At 51.4% G+C, this 20,502-nt stretch overlaps 1 protein-coding gene across 2 annotated transcripts in view; it reads left to right on the top strand.

Annotated features, from left to right (window-relative positions):
- EFL1 (elongation factor like GTPase 1) overlaps positions 1 to 20,502 on the top strand; it is a 121,269-nt gene that overhangs the window by 76,196 nt on the left and 24,571 nt on the right. For both annotated transcript variants that reach the window (XM_042987923.1, XM_042987924.1), the window contains exons 16-17: positions 15,058 to 15,189; positions 19,922 to 20,069. In XM_042987923.1, coding sequence (XP_042843857.1) covers positions 15,058 to 15,189; positions 19,922 to 20,069 — 280 coding nt within the window. The remainder of the gene's footprint in view (positions 1 to 15,057; positions 15,190 to 19,921; positions 20,070 to 20,502) is intronic.

Below are 20,502 nucleotides of genomic sequence, written 5' to 3'. Positions count from 1 at the left end.
AAAACTGTCTTCCTGGGGCGCCTGGGTGGCTCGGTCGGTTAAGCGTCCGACTTCGGCTCAGGTCATGATCTCACAGTTCGTGGGTTCCAGCCCCACATCAGGCCCTGTGCTGACAGCTCAGAGCCTGGAGCCTGCTTCGGATTCTGTGTCTCCCCCTCTCTCTGCCCCTCCCCTATTCATGATGTCTCTTTCTCTCTCTCTCAAAAATAAATAAACATTAAAAAATTTTTTTTAAATAATAAAAATTGTTTTCCTGGACTTGTGTGCAAAATGCAGAAGTACAAATTAAGTCGGGTCTTACTAGTCACCTGGTCACTTTATCACAGTCCGTTAAATCCGGGACCGAGTCCTGTACTGAGTCTCTGTAGAGCGAGCTGTTTGTGAATGGAACGGAAACCTGCCGATGGAATCGTGAGACCCTGGGTGTCGAGAGCTGCCTGAACTTGGGATATCATTTTGTGCATCCCGTATTCTTTGGGAAGGGCCGACTGTAGGAATCTTGTTGTTTTTATGTTTACTCTTTTGAGAGAGAGAGTGGGGGTGGAAAGGGGGGAGAGAGAGAGAGAGAGAGAGAGAGAGAGAGAGGGAGAGGGAGAATCTTAAGCAGGCTACACATGCCGTGCAGAGCCCGACATGGGGCTCGATCTCATGATCCTGGGATCATGACCTGAGCCAAAATGAAGAGTCGGACGCTCAACCGACGGAGCCCCCCAGGCACCCCTCGTTGATGTCCTCGACAGTCCGGTGTGCCCGCGTACCGTGTGTATCTCCTTCGTGCATACACCCGCATGTTGCAGGTGAATCTCCCCGAGTCTCGTGATTCATGCTGTTTTACTCTAGTCCGTTGTTTTATCAGCATATATGCTGGGATGTTTTATTAGTGCTGTATCCTAGAATCTGTTCTCACCTTCCGATTTACTATGTTCTTTTCACGGCTCAATAAACTTTATGAATGGACCTCAAGTTTTTTAAACCATTCCCTTTCTGATGGGTAATGGATCATGGCTTTTCCTGTTTCAGAGAATGCTGTAGTGACCATCACTGCATTTATGTTGTGGTGGCTAGGTTTGTTGTTGTTGTTTGTTTGTTTGTTTGTTTTGCCAGTTTAATCAGTTACCTCTTCATTTTAATCAACATTTAACATAAATGCTCATTCGTTTATTTAGCAGATATCTGCTGAGGGCCTGCTGGGTGCCAGGCGTGGCCCTTCTGGTGTGTGTCCGGGTGGAGAGGCAGTGAGGCTATAGTTGGGCGGGGGGGCGGGTGGGGGCGGAAATGGGAGCCGGGAATAGCGGTCCCAGCACAACCAAGTGGTGTTCGATGCGCCTGAGCTGGTGGTGTTGCCTGTGGAGGGTGTGAGCTGTGGGGGGAGACGGGGCTGGTGTTCTCTCCCGGTTTCTATCCCTGATCAGGCTTCAGTTGTCAAGGCCCTTCTCCCCTCCAAGGTTTCAGCTGATGTTCGTGTTAAAGCAGCTTCATGTGTATGAAGCTGTTTGCAGATAGGGCCTTTGTCCAGCCCTCTGCTCCCTAAGGACGGTCCTGGGTATAGACACCGGCGTCTCTGGCGTGACCGCTTCACCCCCTCCGCCCCGCGTACCGCGTTCCCGACCCTGTGTGCTCCTGGTCGTGCGGGAGAGTGGGTGGCTCCCTGCCTCGTCCTCACCACCATCTCCCTCCTTTCTTCTCCTGCTCTACCAGAGTGGTGATTTTTACTCTTCCTTTGGTGAAGGAAACTACAGGAGCAAGGTTTTCAGTGATTCTGGAAAGGAGCAGAGATGTTATGACTATTTATTGTCCTTGGAAAAACAGAGCTCATCTATCCGAATACACTGCAGAACGAGGGCACAGAGGGAAAAGCCGTGGCCTGGGTCGGGAACCTTGGGCTGTCACCAGGACTGTACCTTGGGATCGGCCTTTCTCCTCTGTACCCCTCAGATTCCTCGTCTGTAAAACGGATGGGCTCTGAGAACTTGCTGGAGTTGACAGTTTATGTTAAGTCAAGGGCATTGCTGCTTTATAAGCAAGCTATGAAAGTTTGCAGAACTTTAAGGAAGGCCCTGGTATCTAAAGCGGTGACGGTTTTGCCGACGAGATGCCTTTACCGCCCCGAACTGGTGGTATTGGATCCGGAAACCTGGCTGCTCCCGGATCCCCTGCTGCCCTCCTTTCTGCCACCTGAGCTGAATATCGTGTGCCCTTTTCTTCGTGTAGGATGGTAACTCGAGTAGTGAACTGCCAGGGTCAGCCTCAGCACGGACCGCGTTGTCTTCTGGGGTTCGGACGTGCTCGGATGTGGGTCATTTCCAAGTGGCTGGTAGAACGGGCCCTTGAGGATGACTGAGGTGCTTCCTGGAAGGAAACCCTCCTAAGGAATAGGAAAGTACACACAGCAGAGAATCTAGGAACGAAGCCTTAGTCTCTGGAGGGAGGAACGGTGTGATGCCGGCCCTTGATTCGCCTTTTGGCCCGGGCCCGTTGCTCCCGTGACCACAACCTTTGGAACGCAAGGGTACAACCTGCAAGGGTTGACCTCTGTGAGACGTTCGGTCGCGGGTGGCGTCTCAAAGCACCTAACAGAGCAGAGCGCCCAGAGAGCCCCGCACAGTCTCGGCACTTTCACAACGCCAGTGCCTGAGTGTCTGTGGCAAGTGTGAGCTCTCGGGCCCTTGAGGAACAGCCCCGGAGAGGCAGGCGGACAGGTCCCAAAGGAGGCCCTGTCGCGACTGGTGGACAGGCAGCCGGCGGGAACTGGTTATGGCTAATCTGGCCTCCCTGGTAGGCCTGGCTGGGAAGCGCTGAGAGAATGGTTTGCACGGGTCCGTCCTCGGATGCCTCCTTCGTAGACGCTGCATCAGCACTTCTGCCCTGTGCAGTTCTTTGGCTTGCGACAGGTGTCACTAGGGACAGGGCCCGGTGGTACGAGTGGAAGGGTACTTGTGGCCGTCGGAGGAGACGCACCAAGCGCTCCGGTAGAGTCACGGTTTTCCTGACATCCCTTTTTAGGGGTCTCCTGTTTGGGGCCACTTAGAAGTGACAGTCTCACCTCCCAGCATATTTCTGGGGTCTTTGTGAAGAGGCTCCCATACCCAAGGCCACTGTGGACCGTATTATGGAAATAATCGACTCGAAACGACTGTCACGTTATTTTGCCGACCTACTTTTCACAGCACTCTCTTTTCCTTAGAACTGGCGTGCACTCCCCATGATGTAAGTGGGATCGTTTTACTCTAATGGTGGTTAGATTTCAGCACTGCTAGTTGGTAAGGGCAGAAGCAGGCGCTCAGAAATTCTTTGCGTGATGTGTTGGATGTTTTCTGTAGATAAAGGCAGCGGTGGAGAATTACGTGATGTTTGCTAGAATTGTTTTGTTTCCCTGAAAAATGAAGCAGACCAAAAACCAGAGAATAGTTTTCGAAACCATTTTGGGCATCTTCCAGTGGGGATTTAAAAGGACCCACCTCTGAACAAACCGCAGAGTGGCAGGAACCTGAGGACAGACAGATGCCCGCAGCCAGGAGGGGACGGGCTGCACTGTTTGGGGTCAGGGAACGATTTGTCACGGACAGACAGTGTTCAGAAGAGTCCACGTAAGATCGCTGCCGTGGAAGACACATTTCATCAGTCACCGGACCACCTGGTGGGAAGACACAAGGAGACCAGCCACGTGTTCTTTCCTTTGCTGCCGATTCCGCCTTGAAGGCTCCGAAACGGTTTACCTTTATTACCTGCGGGTAACAGCGCCTCTGAAAGACTCGGGAGCACTTGAGGTGGCCACGTAGCCGTGTAATTTGTGTCGGGTAACGTTTTTAAGTACATCTCGTCTGGTGCGTAGCAGGCGTATGCCAGCCTTAAACCACAGGTTGGCAGATTTTCCCACACTGAACACGTGCCAGTGTCCCTAGCCTCTGGATTTGGAAACACAGCATAACTGGCATCCCTCCATTTCTTGCCCCCCCCCCCTCTGCTCCCCCCCCTCCCCCAAGGGTGGCCCCCACCCTGGCTTCCGATGTCATGGACAGTGTGCTCGTGGGTCAGGCTTCTCTTGTTCAGCGTCCCGGCTGTGAGACTCCCCCGCGTCACTGCGCGGTCGCGACCTGTTCATTCTCTTCGCCGTCCTGTGCGTCCACCACCGCTTCTCCGCTCTTCCGGTGGGGGACGCGGAGTTTGTTGCCAGTGCTTGGCTATTATGAATGTTGTTGCCTCGAGGATTCCCGTGCACGTCTCGTCCTGCGTATTTGAACGCAGGAAATGTGTGCTAGAAGAGGAGCTGCTGTGTTGCAGGGTAGGCGTTTGTACAGCCTTAGTGAGCGGACCGATTCGTGCCTCCCCAGGAGTTTGCTCAAAATTCCGGCTGCTCCGTACCTTTGCCAGCGTTTATTTTTGTTTTTCTTTTATTTGAGCCTTTCTGCTGTGTATGGAGTAGTATCTTGTATCGGTTTCCCTGATGACCCGCGAAATTCAGCTCCTTCTCATTTATTTATTGACCGTTGATTTTTGCCCATCTATGAAATGCCTGTTAAGTGTTTACCCACTCTTTCTAGGATTCTCTGACTTCTTTTACATTGATTTGTAGGCATACTTTATATATTCTGCATTCAAGTCCCTGGTTGGATGTATTCATTGGAGATATTTTCTCTGACTCAGAGAGTTACCTTCTGCTCTCTAACGGTGTCTTTTGATGAACCGCAGCTCTTAATTTTAATATAGTGTAATATTCATTAATTTTTCATGACCAGTGCTTTGTCTGTCCCGTGTAAGAAATCTGCTTACTCCAAAGTCATGAAGACTGTAGCATTCTTCTGTAAGCTTTTTAGTTTTATTTATGATATTTAGATTTGTGATCCTCTTGAAATTGGCCTTTGTGAGATGGTGTGGGTGGGACTCAGATTTTCCGTGGAAACGGTGGCAACTCCACTCTGCTGGACCCTCCGCGCATGTGCTGCCCCCTGTGCTGTAAGTCCGATTATACGGCTTACGTTCATTTGATCCCGTTAACGGCAGCTCTTTAAAAACAAAAACAAAAACGAAAAATCCTCCGAAGTTCTTGTAGCTTGTGTCTAACAACTTTTCAGGGTAAAAATTATGTTTTTTATTTAAAAATGACCGCACGTAATTTCAAGCCTAATACCATTACGGTTTTCCTTTTTACTTATCTTTCTCTTGATTTAATATCTTGATTTGCATATCATCTTTTCTTCGTAGAATTTTATATTCTGCCTTATCTGTGTCTAAGTAAGTAGGTCTTCGGAAGTTCGGTCTGTAGCAGCCGTGTGGCATCTTATCCGCAGGGACAGTGTGTTAGCCTGCTGCCTGGAGTTTAGGGCACTCTTACTTAGAGCGATGACAGCTGTCCCCGTAGACGTCTTACTGAGCTGTCACTGCACAAGGGGGCCGCAAATGAGAATCAACGGACCGTCTTGGGCCCCATCCTTACTTTCACTTCTTCTAAAGCTGAGTCTCCACTACTCCAGCCTCTGTTCCAGATACCTCGGTCCTTTTTAAGGGGTCGATACAAGTACTAACCTATTGCTTTCATTTATTATAAAACTAAAACCCGTAACTACTATAACGTAAGCCTCGCTGATATTTAAAGTGATGTATTCTTACCTCATTCATCCGTGATCAGTCCCTAGTAACAACTCCTTTGAGAGCCATAGGAGCTGGCCAGGGTACTGGCTTGGATTAAAATGACCTGCGTTTGCTTCAAATCTAGTTAACATTCTGATACTGTTTCTTTCTCCTCTTCCGAATTACATTTCATCCGTAGGCTCTGGTACGAAGCGAGTTGTATCTCTGCGCTGGTAACTGTGCCGCATCAGGATGCTACTACGGACCAGTAGTCTCAAACAGCTCAAGCTCCAAGGCTCAGGCTTTGGAATAAACTACCAGCAGTCACGCGGCCGACTTTTCCAAATGCTCCCAGGGCGCTCACGGTAACAAAGTGCGAGAAACTTGAATGTGGGGTCTCGGGCTTCGTTTCCTTCTCCTCCATGGTGCTCAGCACCGACCTCTAAACCTAAGCAGTCAGTAGATCTTTGATGACCTCGATCTAAGAAGCACAGGAATTATATGGAACGTTCCTTCAGCAACTGTTTTGAGCTCTACTCTTAAATAAACCCCAGTATATTAGGTTGTAAGGTTCCATAGGCCCCTCCAGCTTCTGTAGTTGCTGCATTGACTTTGAAGAAAATACTGACCATTAATAGGCCATCATTACACATGGTAGAGGACACAGGGGTCCTGTCAGGCGACGTGGGCCCACATCTAGTGCCAGGATGGCCTGTGAGGGGATCTTCCGTGGAACTGAGAGTGAACAGGGCCTTCAGTCTAAGGCTGGCAGAGCCCCCACTCTCAGAACCTCGGTCAACCTCAAGAAACATTCCAGCTCCCTATCAGATAGGAATCCAAGAGTCCCTCTGCGGACACCAGGCACCAGAGAAATCCAAGTGTGGCAGTCCAGAGGTGAGGGCACAGTTCCAGCTTCTAGGGCCTAAATGGACCAATGCAGGTATAATACACATGCAGGATAACGCCAGCATTCATTGCTGTGTGGTCATTCCAGCAGTGCCAGCGTCCAAGGCACAGAAGGAACCGAAAGGCTTGTAAGTGCTCCGGTTTGGCTATGCTGACGGCATAATCAAGTCAGCCCCTTGCAATCACCGTGAACGCGAGCCTGCAGATGTGGCTCCATGCAGATGGATGGCACCGATGGCTCAGGGGCCGTGAGCGGCTGGCACAGTAAAGTGGCGAACAGCTCATTTGCAGAGCAGGTTTCCTGGAAATTCAGTGTATGTGAAATTGTGAAGAAAGTACTTCATCATTAAAACGGAGTTAGATTTCAGCTCGGACCCTTGTAAATAGTCTCGTCCAGCAGAGTACGCAGAAGCTGCATGACCCGGGGAAACTCTACGCGGGAGACTTTTCTACACGTTGCAAGTCCCCGGTCCCTGGCCCTGCCTGCCGAGTGCCAGCGGCAGGCCCCAGCTAGACACGCCCCCTCTGGTGACCGGATTGCCTAGATTTGTAGCACTGCTTGTGGGATGCTGTCAGTACATCCGTGCCCGTGGGCAACACTGTTCGGGACACATGACTGGAAATCACACCAGCGGGTTGCACTGGCTGAGCGTGCACAATTGTTCTCCTGCGTGCTCGTGACAATCGTGCCATCTCCAGGGCAGGACACCTTTGCCAGTCCCTGGCTTTTTCAGACAAACACCAATTCTCTTGGTGCGAAAAACTCTCTCATTGTTTTGATTTCCGTTTACATGGTTAATTTTTTAGGTTAAGGTTCTTTTTTATATGTTTTCTGACTACTTAGGGCTTCCTTTCCTTTCAATGTCTTTTCTTAGAACTGCCTGTGTTCTTCACTTGTGTTGCTCAGTGGGTTGCCTGTTTTCTCATTGATCTGTACCAGCTCTTTATATATGATGCTTGCTAATCCTTTGTCTGCTTTAAACATTGAAAACATCTGTTTTGTAACTTTTTTTTTTTCCAGGTAGGCTTCATGCCCAGCAACAGGACTTGAACTCACAATCCTGTGATCAACAGTCAAGTGCTTACCTGACTGAGCCACTCAGGTGGCCCCTGTCACTTTTAATCTTGTGGCATATTTGTGATACAGTTTCTATCATATAGTAGGAAGAAGTTACCGGCCTTTAGTGTAGCATCCTGTGACTTGTGCTTTCAACTTGTATGTTTCACGTTTAGGGCTTTGATCCATGTGAAATTTATTTTTCTACATGGTGTGTGGCAGACGGACATGTATTATTTTTCCACTTCATCAGCTGGTTGTTGCAGTGGCGTTCGCCCAGTAGTCCCTCCCTTCCCCCACGGTTGTGCCTTGCTCGCGTCCGGGTTCCCACAGAGGCGTTTCTGGGCTCTCCATTCATTGTCACTGGTGTGGAATCAGACACCCAGCATGGCTGTGCTGTCTGCACACTTGTTACTTTCTCGAGGAAGGAGGTAGGAACCGACCCTTGTGAATCTGTCTTTAACCCCACCCACCGTGCATGGCTCGGGGCGCCCTGCTCTGGTTTCACGGCGCATTCGGGTTGTCCTTCCCTTCCCTTCTCTGATCACTCCACCCAGAATCTGCCGTGCACTCGCGACGAAGGTGCCATTTCACACAGAAGTGACTCCTCTTCCTCTTCCTGCTCTTAATTGGAAATATTTCGAGTTGAAAAGTAAGAGAAATCCGGTCATAACTTCCTGGTTGTAGAAAGCCGTATCTCTTTCCTTTTTTTTTTTTTTTTTTTTTAACCTTAAGACAAATTTCCAACATTGTTTTAAACTGTCCAAGGCAATTTATGCTTCTTCTGTGGCAACCTTTGTTTCCCCATTTAATTAAATCATTTGAGTGGGAATGCATATCTTGGATCGTCACATAAAACCGTGTATACTGTGTAAATTTAGGTCAGTGGGACAGGATACAAAGCTCATGCATGGATCTAATTACGAATAGGAATTTATGCTTTAAAGGAAGTTATTACAGCCTTCTTTACAATTGACTAGTTAATAGTGTGTATATAAAATTTAATAACAATTCATATCATACACCAGGAAAAGCCCTAAACTGATTAACAACTTCTAATAAAAGAGCAGTACAGCCGTGCCCGTGGTAACCACGGCTGCCCACGCTTGCACTGGCCGCGGGCTGACTCTGTGCCTGGGACTCAGACACTCTGCTTCTCAGGCTCACATGTCCCCGTACCTGCACGTGCTGCGTGTGTGTGGTGTGCGTGTGGAAACTAAGACTTGGGAGAAACTAGGTGGCTGGAATAAGGCTTGAGCCAGAGGTAAACTTCCGTGCCTCCGATTCGGGATCCGACGTAACAGGACCGCGTGCTGACCGGACAGAAGAACCAGTGGCAGGTGCAGGGTCCCAGAGAAGTGGAAATAACGGGGGGACACGTCTCTGCAGTCGTGCTTGCCCCGCCAGGGCCGCTGTGGGTCGTGACCGGCCCCTCACCGGCCTCCGCTGGTGCCCTTCTCCCACCCCCATGCCAGCCTCTGTGCCTTCCGGGAACAGACCTCGTGTTTACTAGGTGTGACGTTTATCGCAGCGTATGGTCACACGGGTCCTCCTGTGTCCCCCTCCGCAGTCTCAGCTCTGAGGACAGCACTGTGCTCGTGTTGACTCGTTCATTGAAGGCACTTGATGAAGTGTCTGTGGGTGCCCCCGCCCTTAAACTGGAATCAGGGAAGAACCAACAGAAGGTTAAAGAATTATTTATCAGTCCTTTGAAAGCACAGCTTTCTAAGCTTTCAAGCCTAGACACCAAACAGGAAAGGCGCAGAAAAGGTACTAGAGAGGAAAAGTAGACGCAGAATAAAAGGAGCAGCTCCAGTCCGGAGGAAGAACTGGGAGTTAAAGTGTGTAGGTCATAAAGAACGAACACGGCAATGGGAACAGTGAGCCCGAGAGAAGGGCTCACAAGTGCTCTGAACAGTAATCACAGCGTCGGCGTCCACGGCCGACATGGGGATCCTCGCCTCGCCTCCCCCCTGCTTCCCCCTCGTCCCCTCCTCCTGGCTCCGAAGTGGCCACCAGGGCTCGCAGCTCTGCCTCAGTTCTCACCCTTGCGCGGCCGTCCCCGGAAAGTCCACGGCACGGTGACCACGTCCCCTGATGCTCCGTCTCTGTTACGTCCAGCCTCACGTTTGGCCCGCGCTGTGCCGTTACCCCGTGCGGCGGGTGGTCCAAAGCCCCTGGGCCCCCAAGCTCTGCAGCCCTCTCTGCTGGGTCCCCCCCGCCATCCCTTTCTCATCTATTTCTGCTCCACTAGAAAACGTTATTTTATTATTTTTAAATTAATTTATTAAGTGCTACCTCCTTTTCCCCCAGCCTGGCCTCTGGAGACCCTTCGGTTTACTTGCTTTGAGGTGGGACCTGGGGCAGCACCGAGTGCCTGGGTCGGCTTCCAGGCCCAAGATGGAATCTCTTCCACTATTTCGATCCTAGACCTCCCGGCCGTGGGAGTTCCCTGAGCCTGCGGGAGTGGGGGCGATCTGGCTCCCTGAGGACTCTTTCTTGGGGCATAAATTGAGACTGCACAGTAGTGTCACCTTTACCTGGTGCAGGACACTGCAGGACAGCTTCCTCCCTGTTCCCTAATACAAAGACAGCAAACCTACACATCTCAAAAAATACGTATTATTTTGTCTCCTTACTGTAGTCTCTCCCAAGAAAGGGCCCCAGGTCTTAGTACAACCTGCCTGAGAACTAGTATTAACTGATGATGAGCTCCATCTGTCCTCTGAGAGGGAAACCGTTCCGACCCGGTGGTGTCACTGCTGGAAGGCTCTTCCCCAGGGCCTCCTCTGACACCGGGAAGCTAAAGGGCGTTGATCTGACGGACTTGTTGAGCACACCGGAGAAACTCGGCCGGTCCCCCGGAAACCTTCGCCAGGCAATATTGGTCTACTTTGGAGCTGTTTATTAGCCAAACAAGCCTGGAAAAGGTCTAGATTATATTTTATATTTATGTTTTACACTCACGTACCTACCTGCCTACCTGCGTCCGTGACAAGTTACGAAGCGCGTGGATCCCCTGGGATACCCGCCGTAGTTGAGTCCAAGGGGGGCAGAATCTGAGTTTGCGGTAAGATACAGAATAAGAACCGAAAACTTTAGGTCGAGGATATGGGCTGCTTTGGTAATCCAGAGGCAGAAGGACCTAGATTTGAAGGTGGTCTTCCAAAACCAGTGGTCCTCTAGATTTGCACCACCCTGGGAACCCGTCCTTTAAAAACAAATGTTTTTACCCAGGTGATCTTTGAACAACACACGTGTGAACCGCGTGGGTCCGCCTGTACGTGGATTTTTTTCAGTCAGTGAAGTCCAGAACTGTCAATATATTTTCTTTTCCTTACGATTTTCTTAATAGCGTGTTATTTCTCTAGCTTACTGTACTGTACGAATGCAGTATGGAATACGTGTGGCACACAGAATCCATGTAAATCAGCTATGTTATCGGTGAGGCTTCCAGTCAACAGCAGGAGTTAACAGTTAGGAGTTAAGTTTTGGGGGAATCGAAGTGAATTTTCAACTGCACGGGGTCAGTGCCCCTGAACCCCGTGTTCAAGCATCAGCGGCTCTTGTCTGAATCCTCATGTCCCTTCTGAGGTCGTGTTCACTGCTCACACAGGCCTGAGGCTCCGTGGGCGTGCGTGGCGTGTAACTGGCGTCCACTGTGAAGATTGAAAGCGATCTGTTAACTCAGGTGTATTAAACAGATTAAGAGGAACCAGTTGATGGCTCTTGAGTAGTAATGTTAAGGTTGGCTTGGAACTTTGGCAGTTAGGGACCATACTCCGGCCAGAGCATTAACATTTTGCCACGTTGTTATTGTTTTCTTGTATTCAGATACTAATTTTTATACCAGCGTAGAAAGCGCACTTTCAGAATCCAGATGTCCCTGAAGATAGTAATGCTGTCCTCCGTCCAGACAGTAGTGAGCCGTCCGCAGGAAGCAGTGTTAGAATCGAGTGACGGTTTCACCGTCTTCCTGCTGCCGGTGTGAGCTCATCGTGGAGTCATTCAGCCTGTGCAGTGGGAGCTGGTCAGAATGGAAGAACGTCGTCCACAGGGGGCCGGTCCATCTCTCAGGCCCCACGGACTATTTCCGGTGTCAGATCGTAAAAGAGGGCACGTAAATGATGCTCCTCAATATGGTTTCTGGAATACTGTTTAAAGGGAAGCCTTAGAGAGAGCCTGGAAAAAAGCTGGGGCTCGCCAGCATTTGTAACATGCTGATTTTTTGAGTAAGAAGAATTTGAAGGGAGTGGCACGCAGCCTGGCACGGGCCTGGGACGTGGTGCAGGAGCGCCGCGTGTCCCCCGCCCCGCAGCCAGCGGCCACACGCTCGCGCATCTGAGTGCGCTTGTACAGAGAGGAATTAGGACCAGAGAGGACTTGGATCGTTGATGTTCAGCCACAGAGCAGTTGCCGGTGTTTGCACAGAACTGAGCTGGAATTTTGGGTGTTTAGTACATTGCTTTTACCCCATATTCCTGTTTTCTCAGCCTATTTTCTCTCTTTTGCTTACATCACGTGCCCTTTTTTGATAAACATTAAAAAAAAAAAAAAAAAAAAAGCTTGTACTCTCTCCAGTCCTTCAACCAAATCAATGCCATGCTAATTTCTGATTTTTTTTTTTGTGAACTGTCACTTCTGTCCCAGAAACTCTGAGATGATTGTCTTGAGTGAACATGTCCCTTACCGATCCCCGCACACACACACACCGCACCCCCCCCCCCCCCCGCCCCCGGCCAGGCTATAAAATGCTTTTGCAAATGTGCTTTCTGTGAAGGAGCTGTTCCCCCATGATTGTCATTGTGACTAAAGCAACCAGAGTAGAAGTTAGCAGATAAAAAGTTACGGACATTATAGCAATAAGTTATGTGTGCCTGTGGAAGGGGTGGGGGGAGGGGAGGGAGAAATCTAGCGAAGTGAAAACAGTGACAGTCTTACGATGGCGTGACTCTGGGTACACTTGTCTTTTTTCAGAATTATATTTGATATCATTTTAAAACAGAAAAGCTTTTAAAAATTGTGTTTTGCATGAGTATCCAGTCATACGCTTACTAATTATCTGATAGTATTTCAGGAAATTCTCAAAGTGATTTTTTTTTAAATCATTTCTTTGTGATTCACCCAAGTAACCTTAATGGTCCCTTTCCTGGATTTCGAGACTATATATATGTTTTTTAATATTTATTTGTTTTTGAGAGAAGAGACGGATTAAGAGCACGGGCGGGGAAGGAGCAGAGAGAGAGGGAGACACAGAATCCGAAACAGGCTCCAGGCTCCGAGCTGTCAGCACAGAGCCCGACACGGGGCTTGAACTCACAAACCCTGAGAACATGACCTGAGCCGAAGCCAGACACTCAACCGACTGAGCCCCCCAGGCGCCCAAGATTATATTTTAAAACAAGTAATAATGGTGTCATGTACAGGTGGTGGATTTTTGACTGTCTTTAGAGCGTTGCTTTTTCTGTAAATTCTGTTTTTTAAGTGTTTGTTTATTTTTGAGAGAGAGAGAGAGGGAGGGAGAGTATGAGCGGGGGAGGGGCAGAGAGAGGGGAAGACACAGAATCCAAAGCAGGCTCCAGGCTCCGAGCTGTCAGCACAGAGCCCGGCGCGGGGCTTGAACTCATAAACTGTGAGATCGAGACCTGAGCCGAAGTCAGATGCTTAATTGACTGAACCACCCAGACGCCCCTATATAAATTATATAATTATAATCCTGTTCACAAATCTGGACATACCTAAGTAGCAAGAGTAGATTTGGTAATTTGAATAGCAAAATGTCGAGCAGAAGTTCAGTGTTCACAGTGTGCTGACCACGTGCAGCCTACATCGTCGTGATGCACAGGAAGGAGCGGGATCTGCCTTTTCGATGAAGGCACCTGCTGTGCGTGCAGGAAGGACACGTGCGCTGGTCAGAGGTCAAAAGCAGGATGGGTGAGGTTCGAGAGGGAATATTTACTGGGGGGAGGGGTCTCCCAACCCCTGGCCCCACGGGAGATGATGTTATTTTTAGTAGACTTGGTGGGAACTCGGCCAGACCCACATCTGTGGGTCTTACCGGTGGGGGAGGGCAGCAAAGCTGTGGCCGGCGTAGACCTTTCTCTGTGCTGGGCCAAGAAGCACAGTAATGAGAAATGGATACCTTGGCTGAATAAATGCATGGGATGCACAGGGACTAGACATAGTACCTGGGAAACGTCAGTCTGGAGAGGGTCCCCTGCACACGAAAGGTCTAGAGATCATGTCATGAGCTGAACAGTTAGAGGAGCTAGTGATGTTTAGCGTGAGGCAGAAAAGGCTTCAGAGGGTCTGACGAATGCCGTCAAAGTCCCAGGGGTGCCTGGTGAAAGTGGAAGCAGGTCTTGTGTGCACCCTGGGCACTGTGCTAACGCATCTGGAGGTTGGAGGTCGGGGGTAGATGGGTTGGAGCTCTCCCTCGAGGCAGGGAGGGAGTGGGTGAGTTCTGGATGCTTTCAGCAGGGGCAGGGGCAGGGGGTGGGGGGGCGTCGCCCAGGCTTCCCCACCATGTGTTCACACTCCGAGACCTCTCAGCTGCCTTTAGGTTGTGTGCCGGAAGCTTCTGTGTCAGTTTGCCTCCACCAGGCTGAGCGTCCGGTCGTGCGGTGTCCCGTCCCCTGGTGCCTACCTGACGTCCGTGTGTCGGCCCAAGGAGCAGTGCCGTTTCCTGTCCTCAGTGGTTTCTGAGCCCAGCATAAAGTGCTGGTCAGGGGTCCCTGCCCCCGTCTCCTGTGCCACCTTCCCCTTGAGCGACAGCCTCCCCTCCCGTGCCCTCCTCAATCTTTAACCCCAAAGCACGGAAACGGCCCTTGTGCGTGTCGCTTCATTCATTCCAAAGCGTCGTCTGCTCTTCCTCTGGACGTGAGGCTCTGTGCGCCCCCTTTAACCCTCCCGTGGGGCGTTCTCCCCCATCTGCTCGAAGACAGATACCCCCCTGGGCAGTCTTATGCAGCCACCCCTGGGAGCCTGCAGTGGGACGGGGACAGGAGAAGGGGCAGGTGGGGGGAACCGATGTCCTCTTCTAAAACTGGGGTACTGTGAAGGGTGGTTTGGGTCAGGAACGCCACAGCAAGCTCAAACTTGAAGTCTCTAAACGCCCTTGACCCCTGTGTAAGTATTTGGGAAAAGAGAGGATTCCAGTAGAGACCCCTCTTCGTCAAATCAACGTATTTTGAAAACCAGGAGTTATGAGAAATAATTAGTATTTTCAGACACACGTATCTGGACATGATCGCTTCTGGGGTCAGAGTAGGTATGTGTTAGCCCAGTTTGCAGTGACCGCACGAGCTGCGCATCGGGAAAACAGGAACCAGCAGAACGCCCGTATTCCTCACGGCAACCAAATAGCATCCAGAGGTGCAAAACCTCCGTGAGGCTCTGCCTCGTTCCCTGCGACGTTTCTGAGTGTTTCCCTCTGTGACCTACGTTCTGGGTCGGTGTTATTTTTCTAACGTAAATTCAGAATTTATCATCCTTCGTTGACCGCGTGCATCTTTTCCTCCCTGCAGGCATAGGAGGCCTTCAGGACTTCGTGCTGAAGTCGGCAACACTGTGTAGCTCGCCGTCCTGCCCACCATTCGTTCCGCTCAACTTCGAAGCCACGCCTATCGTGAGGGTCGCCGTGGAGCCCAAGCACCCAAGTAAGAGGACCTCGTTTTTAAAAGCCCGTGACGTCCTTCCCGCTTTCGAAATGCGTGTATTTCACGCTTGATTCCTCACGATTTGTGTCAACAGTGCTGTGGATTTTCATTCCGGGTGTGTAACAGAAGAGAGCTTCCCAGGCCGGAGGCCCTCGCAGACCAGCTGCTTTTCCAAGGGGGTCGAACCTCCGTCCTGGGAACACGGTGTATTTAGGCTCCTTTGCCTTCCGGGGAAACCGTGTCCTTTGTGGCAGAGATGAGGTCATCTCCCTCCCCCATGACCCTGGCACAGGCTCAGCAGAGCTCATGTTTTATGTGATTGGTTAGGATCTTAGACTCTTACCCCAAACTTCTTGGTTCCAAATCCATCATACTCTCTTGGCTCTAGGTTCGCTAGATTATCTGGACACCGGGCGTGTCCTGTCTCTTTGGAAAGCACTTCCTGCCCCACCCAGTATGCCAGACGTGTCTTTACTAGTGCTTAGTCTTTGGTTTGTGCCGTTTGCCTGACCGGGCCGCGTTAACTCTTGTATTTTGCTTCCCGTGACGTCGCTAAGCCCGCATTCCCTGTGACTTTGGTGTTCCCGGGGCGTAGTGGTCGTCGGGGGAGAATCTCCAGAGGTGCCCTAAGGGAAGCGGAGGGCAGGTGTCGTAAAATGGTGGTTCTCTGCGGACACCTGTGGCGCCCTCGTTGCCCTTGCCCGTCTACACCCCATCTCGCCCCAGAGCCGGGGCCTCCCGCAAGCTTGTCTCTGCCTCAAGTTCGAAGAGACATCCTTAGCATCGAGGGTCCCTGGGAGCCTAGAGCAGACACTCGGAGGACGGCATCTCTGACCTGTGGGCTCAGTCCCGGTAGGCAGCCATCTTGGTTGGGCCCCAGAGCCAGGCCTTCTTCCCGGGCCGTCACCGTAGACCGCCAGTGCTGGTTCGCTGCGCGGACTGACCCTGGTCTTGATGAGGCCTGCTTCCTCTCCAGGGGCTCGTCCAGGCCCTGGCCCCTCACGGTTGGCTCTTCTCTTGTGCCGGCGTGGCTCCGGCCGTCGCCGGCTGCCTCCAGCCCTGAGAAGTACGCACAATACGAGAAAGTTCGGTTTTACTGCATTTGTGACACTTGAGTCTGGCAACTGCGGTTTCTTCTTCAGCATTTCTAGTATTTCTGGCTTCTGCTCTGTTCCATTTAGACCTAAATTTTTTTTTTTTTTAATTTTTTTTTTAACGTTTATTTATTTTTGAGACAGAGAGAGACAGAGCATGAACGGGGGAGGGGCAGAGAGAGAGGGAGCCACAGAATCTGAAACAGGCTCCAGGCTCTGAGCTGTCCGCACAGAGCCCGATGTGGGGCTCGAACCCACAGACTGTGAGATCGTGACCTGAGCTGAAGTTGGACGCTTAGCCGACTGAGCCACCCAGGTGCCCCTAGACCTAAATTTTTAAACCTGAGATCAAAGAAATAATTGCTAATCGAAACCATTATAATGTTTTTGTAGAAATTTATCATTTTTGGAGTGTGCCTGTCGGCCGCGTGCCGCCCTGGGCTGGAATCCCCGCTGGGGAGCGGCCGGGCCGGAGGGGCCCAGCTGGCTTCCTTCCCGTCCCGTGGCCGACTGTCCGGTCTCCCGCCCGTCGGCGAGGCCGTGCGGTGATGGGAGACGCGGGAGGGCCGCGCCGAGGCCCGTTTTCCTCGCGTGCTCGGTCGCGAGTTCCTCAGCCGTGTGGGAAACAAACCAGCGTGGGCGCCTGGGCGGCTCAGTCGGTTAAGCAGCGACTTCGGCTCAGGTCATGGCTCAGGTCATGGCTCAGGTCATGATCTCGCGGTTCACGGGTTCGAGCCCCTCGTCGGGCTCTGTGCTGGCAGCTCGGAGTCCGCGTCGGATTCTGTGTCTCCCTCTCTCTCTGCCCCTACCCCCGCTGGCCCTCTGTGTCTCTCTCTCTCTCAAATATAAGTAAACATTGAAAAAAATTTAAAAACAAACTGACACGGTTAGAAGGGACAGCGGTTTTCTTCATAATTTTAGGAAGTGTGGCTCCTTTCCCACCCGAGTGTGCAGCTTGTGCCGGACTCACGTGCCCGCGCCTGGCCAGGTGGCCACAGCGCCAGCGCCCGGTGTCGGAGTTGCCCCCTCGTTCCGTCCGGCACCTCCGTGTGCGCGGGGGATGTCTGGGGTGCTTCTCGGAACCCCGTCCTGGTTCCCGCCAGCCCCCGTGAGCCCTGGGGGGCGGTTACTGTGAGGCCCCTCCCCCGCGGGTCCCGTGCCAGCGGACTGCGGGCAGAGCGCCCTCCTGTGGCCGGATTTCCCGGCCCCGCCCCCGTGAGCGCACCCTGTGCCCCGTGCCCTCTTCACCCCCTCGCGCCGCGGCCCCGGCCGGCTCGCCTGCAGCACCCCCCTTGCTCACCTTGCCGTGTGAACACACGCCTTTCCACTTCGCTCTCATTTCCGAGACCGGAGTCCCAGTACCATGGTGGCCGCCCCTCTGTTCTGTGTCCCCGGGACAGGGAAGCGGAGGTGTCCCAAAGCCAGGATTGCTTTCCTCATCATAGATCCTTGCCACACACTAGGGATTTCACGTTGATTGGTTTATTTAATCCCCTCAGTAGCCTTATGCAGTTTTTTATCCTCATCTGCTCAAAGGTAAACTGAGGCTTAGAGAAGCTAATGCTTGCCCAAGGCCTGCAGTTAGCAGTCGGTGTCCCGCAGCGTACCGCCAGTCCAGGACACCGAGCGCCTCCTGTGGCCCGGCCTGGGGGGGTCACACAGCACTGGGCTTGCTCTGCTGTCCACACGCCCCACCCCCACCCCGGCCAGACCGCCAGGAGGGCGCTGCCCCAGGGGGTGTGCATGCCAGGAGGGAGGCCGGCCGGCCCTCCCTCGTGGAGGTGGCTGCCGTGGCAACACTTCATTGTGTTTGCAAGTTTTCTCCTAACGGTCGGTGGTGCAGCCGTCCAAGGTGTGCATGTAGTGTCCCTTGACCAGTGGCTCTTCCCCTGGGAAGGGCACCTGACAGACCGTGTGGCCCAAATGGGACAGGTACATCGTGGGCCGCCTTTGCTCGGTCACCGTGTCCATGTAAAACCCCCATTTAGCAGTTGATACACAAAGGTTGTGTTGAAACCCAGATAGTGAATATTTTTCATGATCTCACTTTTTTTAGATTAATTAAAAGATGTTGACTTTTTTTCATCTTTAATAGATCATTTGGAAGATTTTTAAACAGGTTAGGAAAATCAGCGTCCAGATTTTAAGAGGTTTAATAGATGCCGTTTCTGGCGACAAAATGACTATCATCGTAAATAAACATTTTCAAACATCCGATTTCAAAACGTCTCCATATTCCAAATTTTGTTTGGAAAAACTTTCTTCTTGGCTCGTTGTTCAGCTCTCGCCTTTACCATGGAGAGAGAGAGATTTTAACGGTGTGTGCCTTTTTTGTTACTTTTAAGGAATTTGTAATTGAGCGAATGGGGAACTGGCAAAAAGCTTTTTCATTTATTATTTTTATTGTTCTCTCTGTGCCATATGTTATTCATGTTATCAGTGGTCTTTTTGCAGGAATCTTTTCAAACCAGGTGAAGTTAGTTTACATGGATAATCTCTGTAAACCCGCTTAATTAGGCAGAGGAGAACCACAGGATGCCGGAAAGGAACAGAAGAGACGGCCTGTCAACCCACGCTCAGTGGGGTCCCGCTCTGTCTTCCCGCTGAGTCCACGCACCCACGTGTGGCTCGTCACTGCCTGACGCGTGTGGGTGCTGACACCCTCCTGCAGGCTTCAAACCAGTGACTTTGACACAAGCTCTTGGCTTCTCTACCCGCCTCCTCCTCTTTAAAACAAGAACAGTACTCATCCCGGCCACACAGTCAATGAACTCATACCTGTAAAGTACTTGTTGGCACGTGGTTAGCTAATATGAAGTGTTATCACTAGAAAAGTTTTATTTCAAGACTAAGTAGACGTAGAAAAGTAAATCGATACGGAATAGACATACTAAACACCACTGATGGTAGAAAGTTCCCGTGGTTTTGTTTGTCTGGCCTGTTGAAAACCGGGCATGGAGGGGTTGCCGAGCCCCTCCTTCAAATGGAGAAGCGAAGCAGTGACGGGAGACTTCCTCTGCCTCAAATGACAGTTGCCGCTGACTACACGGGATGGGGTGGAAAGGCAGTTAGACCAAGACGGGCGTCAGAATCCCGTCCGTGCCCGCAGCTCCGGTGGGCGGTCAGGACACGCGGTCAGGGGCAGAGGCACGGGCAGGAAGGGGGTGTAGAAGGCGCCCGGGGCTCGCTGGGCACAGAGGGCAGCTCTGTTCTAAAACCCAGGGTCCTATTGAGCGTGTCTCAGTAATCGTCTCTTGACTTGAATACCACATGAGGTGTTTCTTTGTTGTTGTTTATTTGGTGATCGTAACTCTTCTCTGGGGAAGAGTTCTGTTGCACATGTAGGTGTATAATACGTGTGTTTGTGATACCACGTAGGTGGATGCACACGCACAGTGGCGGGCGTTTGTGTTTGCCGAGGATTTGGATAGCTCAGCTTTGCGGGTCCTGATGGTAACGGGTGTCTTGTTCGAGCTGTCTACACTGATAAGTCACCAGAAGACGGTGTCCTTCACCTTGCCGCATTATCTGCACGAAAAGTAAACGGGTACTTTTCCCTTCAGTAGCCACGGGCATCGTCTTGCGATTCGATTAGTCCTTAGTGTGTATTTAATCAGTATTTCGTTCTGTTCACCTAGGTGAGATGCCTCAGCTTGTCCGGGGAATGAAGCTGCTAAACCAGGCCGATCCCTGTGTCCAGATCTTAATTCAGGAAACGGGGGAGCACGTTTTGGTCACAGCGGGAGAGGTCCACCTTCAGCGGTGCCTGGATGACTTGAAAGAAAGGTGAGGCGGTGACGGTCGTGGAGCGGTCGCGGCCCCCAACTCAGTGGGGGCGTGGGGGGGGGGGTGCCCCGAACCAGTTGAACTCAGACAAAAATGAAGTGCCCTCAATTCAAACATGAACTGCTATGGTGTCACTGGACCGTAGATTTCATTTTTAATAACTGGCAGCATCTACTTCTGCACTTGAGTGAGTTTACATTTTTAAGCTCGAGTCATAAAGTGTTTTCACACGTAGGTCTTTTCCTTCACGCGTACACACACGCAGCACGTCACGGCAGCCAGAACCTAGTCCTGCGCCGTGAGCTTCGGCTGGGACGGGCCAGACTTCTGTCCTCCTTGGTGGAGCGGACGCCTGCAGGGCATCCCGCCGTGTCTCCACGCTGGTGACGGTGCCGTCATAAAACACGCGTCCCAGGTCACGTTCTGTAAATGT

This window comes from Panthera tigris, chromosome B3, assembly GCF_018350195.1.
Source record: "Panthera tigris isolate Pti1 chromosome B3, P.tigris_Pti1_mat1.1, whole genome shotgun sequence".
Classification (NCBI taxonomy): Eukaryota; Metazoa; Chordata; class Mammalia; order Carnivora; family Felidae; genus Panthera; species Panthera tigris.
This window is presented reverse-complemented; position numbering and strand designations above follow the sequence as displayed.